Here is an 11,928-nt window from a genome sequence, read left to right on the forward strand (position 1 = left end):
TCAAAACGTAATATTAAATATAAATCTTATTAATAAATCAGAACAAATGATATAAAATTAAAATAAAATTTTGTACGCCAAAAGGCTAGAATGTATAACAAAGAAAGTAGCTACAACAGTCATGAGTTTAGAAAAAGTCACAGAACCGAGCGAACTGTCAAGACGTTATACTTTTGTTGAGAGAATGTAGAAACATTGAATTTACACGTTTTAAAGTTGTTTTTCTAAGATTATTTACTTTGTTTATGAAGATTTAGAGTATAAGCCGTAAATCTGTCACAAGATGGCAGGGACGGCAGATAGTGATTTATCGATTTCCGAGCTGAAGGCGGAGATCGAGAGGCTTAGTCGAGAGCTTGACCAAGCCAGCAGCGAAAAGATTCAATCGGCACAGCTGGGTCTGGTGCTGTTGGAAGAGAAAAGTGCCTTGCAGCTGCGATGTGATGAGCTTGAAACTCTCTACGAAAACACGAAGCACGAACTGGACATCACACAAGAGGTTAGATGGCCTACATACCGTAAATTTTCACTTCATGCCTAAATGGCTACATTAACTTGCAAACTGTAACTGCAAATTGTAAGTTTTAACTCATCCTAATTAGCAGTTATGCTACTTAAAGAATTTCCTTTTTCTTTTTTTCTTTAAGTGATGATATTAAAACAGACTGTTGGTTCACCATAGAAGTTATAGGATATTCGTTTCATCATTATACGAGCAAATGATTTATTTAAAGCTCGGTTATGAGACTACAATATAAATAATGTAAAACTACTTTCAGGCTTTAATGAAACTAGACACAACACAAAAAGTAACTACACAGAGCGGTATAGAACAAGAAAATGCCCTTCTCAATGAATCTGCGGCTATGGAAAGTTCTCTCACATTACAAATTATTGAATTGGAAGGAGAGACGAAACAGGTGAGTTTACTATTCTGTACAAAAAAGAAAATCTAATGTGACATACATTCTAAATACAATTAGCATCTTATTTAAATATATGAAAGGTATATTTAGCTTATTATTATGTTTCTTACATTTGAAGACTGCTGCTAATCTGAATGTATAAATATAATACAGAAATATATATATTAGAGAAATTTTTTTTTTTTTTCTCTAAAGTTACACATCCAGTAAGATTTTTTTTTAGTTCAACATATATATTTTTTAATCATAATCAATTAAAGAACCATTAACTATTTACAATGTAACATCCAATTAGGAATGTAATAAAATCTTGTGGCATTTTAAATCACTAATGTTTATGTGCTACGGATATACTTAATTTTTTATTCATGAAATGCAAAAGGAGGTTTTAATGAGTTTTCATTGATATTAGATACATGAAAAAAGTGATTTTTGTAGAGTGACTTATAAAAACCTTTAGCAATTGTATTAAATAAACTTAAATCTAAACTATTTACACACAGACATTAAATTAATAAAAAAATATTGAATATGTCTAAAAAAAATTTACAACTATACAAAATATATAAAATTTATTTTTATTAATGAGATCTAAGACTTTTGAGAGTATTCATTTAAATAAAACTAATGTATCCGATTACTACATGTATTTTATGATTTTAAAAACTACATACTACGGACGTTCCGGTTACCTCGATCTCGGTTGCCAGAGTTAAATATAATAAAGTACATGCAGTGATCTGAAAATATTAGTTTCATTTGTTTTTATTATTTCTATTAAAAACCGTTTTTTATTTTTGTAATTCAATGAATATAGTCTTCATTCAATTTTTAAGTATACTTAATTGGCAGTTGAAATAATTAGACTGTGATCAATTAATTGAGGCTATCATGGTTGTGCCTCTTTTATGAAACAAATGACTTCATAAAACATTATGAGAGTCAAAATATTTCAAAGCTTATATTAATTATTATTTATTTTTTGTCACTGAATGCATTCAATTTTTTTATTATAGTGTAAATTGCTCTGCTATTAAATTTTCTTCTTTTTTTTTGTCTATGCTCATCTGTCAAAACTGACACAAAATAAGGTTGTCCTCTTTTTTATATAGATAAAAAATTTTGTGTGTCTTAACAAATTAATTTACTAAGACTAAGGCTTTCTTCCTATCTATTGGTGACTATTCTACCTAACTGCATACAATCTTCTACTCATTTAATGAAATGTTTATGTTATTCGTTTTTAAGAATATGTTTAAAAATATTTTCTTTTCATTATAAACACCCATTATACATAGTATTGATAAGATTTAATGGTTTGGAAGCATTTATATATGAAATTCTTTTTTTTGTCGAAAATCCACAATTTTTTCTACTTATAATTTTTGGAAACATTATTCAAATTAAAATTTAATATTTTGACGTAGATCAAATTAAATATCCCTTGAATAATAAAAAAAACGAAACTCTTAGACATCACGAAAAAATATATTCAATTATTTTTAAGCGAATATTAAATTATATTCTGATATATGTTACATTTTATGACTATAAACATAAATAATAAAACGTATATAATAAAAAAAAAAACGCATATATCAAATTTACGCAAAGGAATTCAATTGTCTTAGTCAGTCGAATATGGGTAAAATGTAGGCTTAATTTAAAAAAGTGACCAATGAGATTATGCAGAGAGAGTCATTATCATATTAGTGCACTCTAACCCCAGACACATCTGACGGAATGCTCGCTCTATCAAGAGCAATTGATGTGAATCATCGCCAGAAAGCCAATCAGTACATGCGGGACTTCGTTAACAGGCACACTGTAAAATAATTTCAGTTAAAACATCACTGTTTTCATATTATAATATAATATAACGAAACAGTAGATTTTAGTTGAATATAACCGTGTGATATAATCCAGTGGATGGCGTAAGCGCAGACGTCCTTAATCTATAACACTGATCCAGAAATATACTTTTATTTTTCCCGTACCGTGTTCACGTTACGCTATAGCGTTAAGTTTTTAACTGTTCGTGTATTGGCGTCGATTTAAAAGAATTATGGTGTGCTCTTGTGTCTGACTATAGTTTTATCATGGACGACCGTACATCGGATATGACCGACTGTGAAGAGGTGTGTAATGTTATACGTTTCCTTCGAGCTAATGGTCTGTCATATTTAGGACTCGTGTTACATTGTCGTTGTTTGTACAAATAATGGAGTATTGTTTATATGTGTATTGGAAGTACTCCAAGAATGGTATAATATTAAATTTATTTCACGTTATATTCGTTATAACAACCCTATAATGAATAATATATTCGTGCTTATAACCTCTCTGTTAACTCATATCCGTTATGAAACTCCCCTGTGTTTAATTTATATGAACGAGCTTTTTGGATTGTTATTACCAAAACTTTGTTAATTACGTTGTTACCTCGCTCCGCGTTTATGACGGCTGGTGTTGGAACTTTGAATTAAAACACAAACCAACGTGTGACACACACAACACAATTAATAGCTTGATAATATGTTTGTAATATAAATTAAACACACACACGCACAAACACCTACACACACACACACACACACACACACACACAACTAAATCAATAGTTTTAAAAGAAATTCGTATCACAAATAATATTTATAATTAATTAATATTCAACGTACGTTAATTCAACGTCCAGGTCATTTCTGTTATCATCGGTTAAAATGAATTGTTTACTTCTGAGTCACGGTACATATTCAGCTAAGGTCATAGCTGCCATCTTATCTCGTATACACAGTATATAAAACACTCCTACGAGGTTCCCAGTTTGAGACAAATATTATTCAATTTAAAAATCAAAAAATACTAAAAGAAGCTTATCACATTTACATTCGACGTTGATGAGGCAATTTAAATGTTTTTATTTAAATTATACAAAGCTTCTATTAATATATTTATAATTTTTATACCGGGATAAAACGTATAAGGTTTATAACGTGGATGAGGACGTCTCCGATTTCCTCAACATTAGTACCGCAACAGTAAACAGATCTTTATGTAGACATCACTCGCTTTTTTCATGCCTTTCAATAATTCTATTTTTATCCTTTAATTTTTTGTGCACTTTATATATGTAATGGAAATTCTTTACTCGAATACTTTTTATGTATATAGAATTTAATATATACATATTATTAAAATGTATGAAAGGGCTATAAAATTTCTATGTCCCGTGCAGTCATTGAAGTGTGTTGGATAAGTACAAGGCATGTGATAAAATTGTAAACATTGATAAGAATTAATGGTAATATGTACTATGGATTTTTATAAGCAAGTTTTTTACTTTTAATAATGATATCGTAATAGAAATTGTTTAGTTAGATAATGTCATTTTTAATTAAGGTAGTAAAGATTTTCCTGTCTGCCCGTGTTAATGCACTAATTTGAAGCTTGACGCTCCCACAGGCGTTAGCCTGCCCGTTTTAGAGATTTACACAGACAATTGTACATGTCTAATTTGTACTATATATGCCTAATCGCAATAACAACTTGTACTACCAACTAATGTTTTGTTTAACAGTATTTTCATTCGGTAAATGTAATTCATAAATTTATTCGAAAGTATTTTCTAATATCTCATTAGTCGTATTTGGTTACGGCCATTGGGGGTGTGTATTCCCCACCCTTGACCTTATTCTACTGAATCGTAACAGAAGTCAATAAAGATGTCGTTGCACCACGCCTAGCCACACCTAGACACGTTTAGACAGCAATCAACTAAGTGCTAGGCGAAATAATGTAACCTAGATAGAAATAGTCGTACTATTTACCGTCTGCGACGATTTTAATTTCACTAATGCGATTTGCTTCCCTCTTCATTGTTTGAAACTTGACACGTAATTTTATATATTTGAAAAGGAAATACTCCGTATTTCAAATTATTATTGTTAGTATTTTAGTAAATGCATTAAATTTCTATTGTTAATTATTTTTTCAGTTACGACACGAATTAGAAAGAGTGGTCAGCGAACGAGATAGATTGTTGGCGGAGAGTTCAGAACTCGGAGCTGATAAAGCCACGAGGGAATCGGAGAGGGTGGCGTTAAGAGCTGAACTGAGAGAAGCGAGGCAGCGGGAACAGCGCTTGATAGTTGATATAGGTGATTTAGAAGATGAGAATATATCGCTACAGAAACAGGTCTCGGCGTTACGGTCTTCACAGGTGAGCTGACAGATTCATCAAACAGAAATCATAGCTATTGAAATAGTTCTTAAATCTCTAATTATAATGACAGGTAGAATTCGAAGGTCTGAAGCATGAGGTGCGTCAATTGCGAGAAGAAGCGGAGAATGCACGCGCAGCCGCTGATGAAACCGCAGCGCTGCGGCGTATCGCCGAGAGGCAGCTGGCGGAAGCGCTGGAAGCGCTGCAAGCGGAACGAGAAGCCAAATTTGCGGCCAAGAAAGAACTGGACGCCCACCTCAGCCGGGAGGCTCAGTTCAATATAACGAATCTGGCTTACAGTATACGAGGTCGGTTGATTGAGTTTTAATATACTTAAATTTATTTTCTTTATATTATTATCTTATATTATTATTATTTTATGACGACATGATCCCGACTTTTCGGTTCCTTCGCAGTAACCACGGGTACACGAGATGAAAGTGGCATTATTGTCTCATAATAAAACTCATAATATTCATTCTTCTTGACAGTTTGAAAAAAAATAACGATTGATCCCTGGCGGCAAAAGTAAACATATAAGCTGTATAAGTATTTAAGTAAATATGTATATATAAAATGTAAATATCACACGGCAGGTATGCCAGAGGAAGGCGCTGATGATGAAGTGGAGGCGGGCGCGTCCGGCGGGGAGCTGGTGGCGGATCATCACGCGGACTTGTTCTCAGAGGTCCACCTGCACGAGATATCACGTCTAGAGAAACAACTGGAACAGGCGCATAATGAAAACGTAGGATATTATACTTTATAGCTAACAAAATAAGGTTCAAAACCGCCGTAACAGTGAACCCATCATGATAAATAATCCTATACAAAAGTAAAGATGCGAAAAAATTATAAAGAATATAAAATAATAATGTATTAAGCCAAGAAAGAAATTTTATAGTTAGTTTCAGTAATAGTTGTTGCTTACATCAAATGATTCACGAAACAATAACAGATACAATTGACGTCTCTCGTTCACAGTCACAGTTGTCGTCAGCACTGCGGGCGGCGCAGACCAGCGCGGAGACCGAGAGCGCGGCCGCCGGCGTGCTGCGGGCAGGACTCGCCAGGCTACTGTCCAGGGTCGCAGCACTGCACACGCTACACGGGGACTGCGCACCCCTGGTAGGAGAATATATTAGTATGGGGGGGGGGGGGTTGAGATCGAAACTAAATCTAATGATAAACCTTATCCAGGAGGACGACAAGGTTGAAGGTGGCGTGGCAGCTCGGGCGGCCAAATGGTTGACGTGGTGGCGCGTGTCGGGCGGAGAGCTGGTGGCTCTGTTGGCGGCGCTTAAGGAACTAGACTCGCCACTTGCGGACGGGTCGCCGGCCGCCTTGCAAAGAGCACAGCTCGCACAGCTCAGCGATAGAATGGCAGACGCTGAAATAAGATGCGCCGCGCTGCAAGCTGACGCCGACCTGTTGAGGACACTCGCTGGAGGTCACTATTGTTATATTTTTTATATTGAAGTGCGTAATTAACTCTATAATGTTTTTTAACGTTGTACTCCAGGCGCCGGCCGCGCGCTCTCCTCCGCCGCCCCCGCGCTGGCGTCGGCCGCTGACACGCTGGCTCAGCTCTACCACCACGTGTGCGCCGTCAACGGTACTCAGCCCGAGCGTCTGCTGTTGGAGCACGCCGGACAAAACGACGGTGATAAAGAATAATGACCCGTTGCTGTCACTACATGCGGTGTGTTTTGGTACTAACGTGTTCCGTGCAGTTACAGACGGGTCCGGTCGTGTGGATGAGGAGGCGTTGGCGCTGGCGGCGGGCGAGCTGGAGGGTCTGCGGGCGGCCGGCCTCGTGGCCAGGCATGCTGACACACTGCTCGACCAACTCACACACCTGAGGGCAGCACTGGACACCGCGCTGGACTCTAGACATAGACACCAACCAGGTACGACACCAACGGCCAACGAGACATCACTAAGCATGCTTTCTTCCCAGTTCGACACACTAGCTGTAACGTGTAGTCGCAGCTTTACAACAGCAGTTCGTTATATACATTCTTATATTTGTAGAACCACCGTCCTACCCTTTCTTGAGAGCTACGAATTTTCTAACAAACCAAATGAAGAGATTTAAACTGATAAATATCGATAGTATTAACATCGAGAGAATGGAAAGTAAACGATTCCACGGCTACCCTCCACAAGCAAATCGTGATTGCCAGTTAGTTTGCAACGAGCGTTCAGTTAAAGGGATCACTAATTTCTTTGAAAATATAGCGAGAGTCCATAGAAATCAATCAGAAACTAAAGATGAATGTAGCGATATCACGAGAATAACTCCGTTCCTCTGCAAGCGCGCGCCTTTCAATGTGGAAAATAAAGCCACCTCCCTACCATGCGACTTCAACCTGCACGTGGCGTGGAGGCATTCAGTGTTACACGGGAAGAATTTTTATTTTAAGAAAGCAAATTTAGCACAGAATATGAAAGATTCTAAAAACGTTTTCAATGTAAGGGAGTCCTTACGGGCGAGCGTGGTAGCGGGCATCACTATGTTGCAATACATTATGTGAACAGTTGAGTATGTTTAGAACCGATCGAGTTTTTATGAAAAGTAGATAAAATAAAATAGTAGTAAATAATACGAACGGAAAGTCTTAAAGTAAGATGTGAAATAACTAATTAGTTACTGGAATAAAGTAGTCAGTAGTACCAGTCGTAGCAGTCGATTAAGTATTTAAGATTGCTGTAAGTGTGAATCATTACCAGAAGTTACACACAAGAATGTATGGGGATGTATATTAGACATCTAAATAAGTGGTTGTGTATTACAATGTAGTTATATTTTTAAATATATTAAATCATGCAATATTTAGCTCAGCATTGGTCTGATATCCTGTAATTCTAGACTATCCACAAAATGTTTATTGTATGATATATATATGAATTTTATTATAGTTCTTGTTTGAATAATGTAATACTGTAATATTATTTAAAGTATTAAAATTAAGTGGTTATATATATGATATTTATATTTGTGTGTAGTGATGGAGAGCAGCGACCGCGGGGCGGAGCTAGGCGAGCTGCAGGAGCAAGTTATCAAGCTGAAATCTCTTCTGTCGACCAAGAGGGAGCAGATCGCCACTCTGAGGACCGTGCTCAAGTCCAACAAGAACACCGCCGAGGTCGCTCTCGCTAACCTCAAGTCCAAGTACGAGACGGAGAAGACCATCGTCACGGAAACCATGCTCAAACTCAGGAACGAGCTCCGCCTGCTGAAGGAAGACGCCGCCACCTTCTCCAGTAACATCATACAGATAACATACTTATATTAATTTGAATGCAACTAATATTTTCGGATTACTAAACGTTATTGAATTTTTTCTACTACATACTCCACACGTTTCGGTTTCTTGGCAGCAACCGTGATCGGTAGACGAGATGAAATCTCTCGAGTATGTACTTTTTAAATAATAAAATAACGCGTAGTACGTCCGAATATATTATTTTCATTAAAATGAATACTCGCGAAAGTCTAAGATCTTATATAAATTCTCCAACTGTATCAGAACTGGACAATAGTTAGAATGACATTTTCTTAACACCTATCTATTTTGAGCTCAACTTGAACTAAGGTTTGCTATTGTTACATTTAGTATAATTAGGAACTTTAAATTATATAATAATGTGAATTAATTATGCGAAAATTTTGTGAGACAATTTTTTTAGTAGATATACATAATATGTATATAATGGCTAATGTTTGTCAATTCCAGGTCTTCGCGCCATGTTCGCGGCCCGCTGTGAGGAGTACGTGACGCAGGTGGACGAGCTGACGCAGGCCCTGGCCGGCGCCGAGGACGAGAAGAAGACACTCAACCAACTGTTGAGACTGGCCGTGCAGCAGAAGTTGTCGCTCACACAACGCCTGGAAGAACTGGAGGTTGTTCAGAACAGATACTTGGATATTTAAGGGCTAGCTAACACTAATGGTTGATTAAGGGGAAACTACTTCTCCAGAAATGTCAATTTGCTTTTATTTATATTTTAAAGAGCTCATACATTAGGAGCCTCCCCTCCAAAATGCTGTTGATCCCATACTTTCTGTTTATATTAAATTCCGACAATCGATGTTTGTTTCTTATATCTAGTTTCATAATAAAAATTGCTTGTCTGAAACTTATAACACGTACCTAAGGCAAAATAGTTGCCGGTGTTAGGAAGATGACGTCACATTGCTTGTGTTATATGATATATGCGTACAGCAGTCTGTCCCGGTGTCGCTGGTGGAACTTTCAATATACGTCACAAACTAAACAGCTAAAGGGTTACAGAGTAATAGAAAGGTTTGTGAACGTAGTAATCGTCATCTTTGTCGAATTTCTATGATTTGGCCCTGTCCCTAGAAATAATGATGTTAATACATCAAGCGGACCGTAATGAGCAATGACGATTATTTCCAGGTGGACTCCGATATTTTTATTTGAGTGTAAGTATAATTTATATGTATATTAATTTTTTTCTCAGGTGGACCGCGAGATGCGCACGCGCCGAGTCCCCAAGGCGGGCGGCGCGGCGCGAGCTCGGCCGCGAGACTTCTAGCGACTGGTGCGCGCGCTGAAGGCGGCCGCCGCGGCCCTGCGCGCACTGCTCGCCCCTCGCGGACACACACACTACTAGGGAAATACATTTATACGTTTTATATGAACTGATATGCTGATGTGCGAGAGTGGCCGCCCGCGGTCGGAGGGGGCGGCTCCGTGTGTGGACTTTCCGAATTCCTTGATGTTTGATGCTGTATTAATGTCAGACGAGCCTCGCCCGCGCGCTCGCGCGAGTGTCGGCGTGGGTGGTGTCCCGCGACCTCTATCCGAGTACCTTCCCCCGTGGTCCCAGCCGATCCTATATTTTGGTATCGTATTGCCCCCTATATATTTTGCTCTTCCGATGTTTGACGTGTATTTTTGTATTGGCGTTGATGTATTTATCGCAGATGAATTTATCTCGTTGCGGCGTCCCCGTCGGAGCCAGATCTTAATATTTATCGTACCGCCGCTCGGCCGGCCGGAGAGAGCGTTCGACGTTATTTTTTATTATATACATATTTATATGGAGTCTGGAGAGTCGCTTGTGTGTACATGTTATAGAGTCGTCAGTCGGTGCGCATGTTTAGAACGTCCAAGTCATCGTCCATCCATTGTGTGCGCCAAGACTATGTAATCTGTTCTCTAGGTGATACGTTCGTTGAGTTGTTGTGGCCCTCCGCCGTCTACTTTCGTCCATCTTGTTATAGTTATATTCGTAGTGTTTCCGTCTTTGTTTCGTTGACGTAACGTTGACGCCGTCGTGTCGTGGGGGCCCGTCCGTCGGCCGCAGGATGTGATCCTCGGTCCGGCCACGACGGGCCGCGTCCCGGAGGCTCCCCGTCACACCGTCCAGCCCTGTCCAAGCCGGTCGCGCCCGAGTCCTCCCCTCAGACCGTCGACGTTCCTAAGTTGCTCAAAATTTTGCTCACGCGGCGCGACCGGCACTATTGATAAGACAAAATTTACAAGAGATTATTGAATTTTTACGATATCGTTTCTCTTTTGTTATCGGATGTGATGTCGCTTCCCGTGAGGTGCGTGAAACCGGTCGATGACGTAGTCGTTTCTCTCGTAGTGTCTCGGCTCTTAGGCTAGTGGAACCGTTCCAGGTAGCGGGCGCTCGCCCTCGTAGCTGTTTTACCGGGTTAGCTGTAGACTGTACGGATCATTAATGTTTATATTATTAACTAGTAGATCGATAACGGTACTCTGTTAATGTAGTTAATCCTTTGCAATATTAACTCATGTAGCGTAATTATTGAATTGTTTCGCTCCGGGAGATTAGAGACCCCGGAGCACGTTCCGCGAGGAGCTGAGCCCTTGCATTTATTGTTTTTAGACTAATGATCGGCCAGCTCGCACGTTAGACGAGCCTTCTTGTACTTACCGATATATAGTTGTAGAGCGTAATATTCATTTCGAGTATTATTTTGTTTAGCTTAAGCAGCAGGCATCTATTACGTATTCGTTTGTATCTAGTCACGGCGCCGAACGCATTAAATGCCATGGGTTGCAGAGGCACCATATCCTGTATCGTCTATGGTATTCGCAATATATTCTCGATATTTTTTTGACGTTGTTATGTACTCGCCTTATATTTGTTTGTATACTCTTGACATATTGTATTTATACAGTTATTTATTTGTTGATCGTTAGTGAGATGTATCGTAAGTAGAGCTCGATGTCTGCTGTCACTAGCCGGTGGTGGTGTCGATGAGCGTCTAACCAAATATTACTATTTTCTTTTTTACTGTTCGTGTAACACTTTAGACGGCTCATTTTGCCTAGTAATAGATATTATTTTATATCATAGAGAGAATTAACTTACTTTTTTTTTATAATTATTTAATAATGGAAAGTATATGGAATGCCTGCCACTTTGTATTGCCGGGTCGGATGATTGTTCCCACTGCTACTGTCATCGATTGATTTAACACGCCACTGCTCCGTCTGTCTGTTGTGGTCGAGTATCAGGTTACATGTCTTAGTGGTCCGCATCTCGCGAGGCGTCACGAGCTTCGAGTCGTATGTCGTCAGACGATACTCGCGAATCGATCGAACAGCCCAGCCGGGAACATATCATGACAGATTTATTTCGAGGCACGCCGTGTTGTCGCAATGACTGATTGAATCAAATATTAAATGATATATTTAAAAAATATATTACTTGGTTTTATTCGACCTCAGAGCTGACGAGTGGTGATATGAAGGCGCAATTTGTGACTACCCA

General features: G+C 38.5%; 1 protein-coding gene and 1 long non-coding RNA gene across 5 annotated transcripts; one reads left to right on the forward strand and one right to left on the reverse strand.

Annotated features, from left to right (window-relative positions):
• Positions 1-125: 125 nt before the first annotated feature.
• On the forward strand, positions 126-11,861 carry LOC116772085 (protein bicaudal D). 4 transcript variants are annotated; one of them, XM_032664123.2, is made up of 12 exons: positions 129-499; positions 780-920; positions 4,921-5,145; positions 5,219-5,456; positions 5,745-5,896; positions 6,133-6,276; positions 6,349-6,598; positions 6,671-6,811; positions 6,882-7,058; positions 8,158-8,415; positions 8,889-9,055; positions 9,640-11,861. In XM_032664123.2, the coding sequence occupies exons 1-12, from the start codon at positions 284-286 to the stop codon at positions 9,712-9,714; spliced, it is 2,184 nt and encodes a 727-aa protein (XP_032520014.1). In that variant the 5' UTR covers positions 129-283; the 3' UTR covers positions 9,715-11,861. The 4 variants fall into 4 exon arrangements, with proteins under 4 accessions (XP_061384196.1, XP_061384195.1, XP_032520014.1 ...); XM_061528212.1 differs by lacking the exons at positions 8,158-8,415; positions 8,889-9,055; positions 9,640-11,861 and adding an exon at positions 7,183-7,700 and having other exon boundaries at positions 126-499; positions 6,888-7,058; XM_061528211.1 differs by lacking the exons at positions 8,158-8,415; positions 8,889-9,055; positions 9,640-11,861 and adding an exon at positions 7,183-7,700 and having other exon boundaries at positions 127-499.
• LOC133320286 (uncharacterized) lies at positions 2,396-2,975 on the reverse strand. Its single transcript, XR_009753695.1, has 2 exons — positions 2,836-2,975; positions 2,396-2,751 (listed from the first exon to the last, which is right to left on the reverse strand). It is a non-coding gene; the product is annotated as an uncharacterized LOC133320286 (long non-coding RNA).
• Positions 11,862-11,928: the final 67 nt, after the last annotated feature.

Source organism: Danaus plexippus, assembly GCF_018135715.1.
Source record: "Danaus plexippus chromosome 16 unlocalized genomic scaffold, MEX_DaPlex mxdp_23, whole genome shotgun sequence".
NCBI classification, from domain to species: domain Eukaryota; kingdom Metazoa; phylum Arthropoda; class Insecta; order Lepidoptera; family Nymphalidae; genus Danaus; species Danaus plexippus.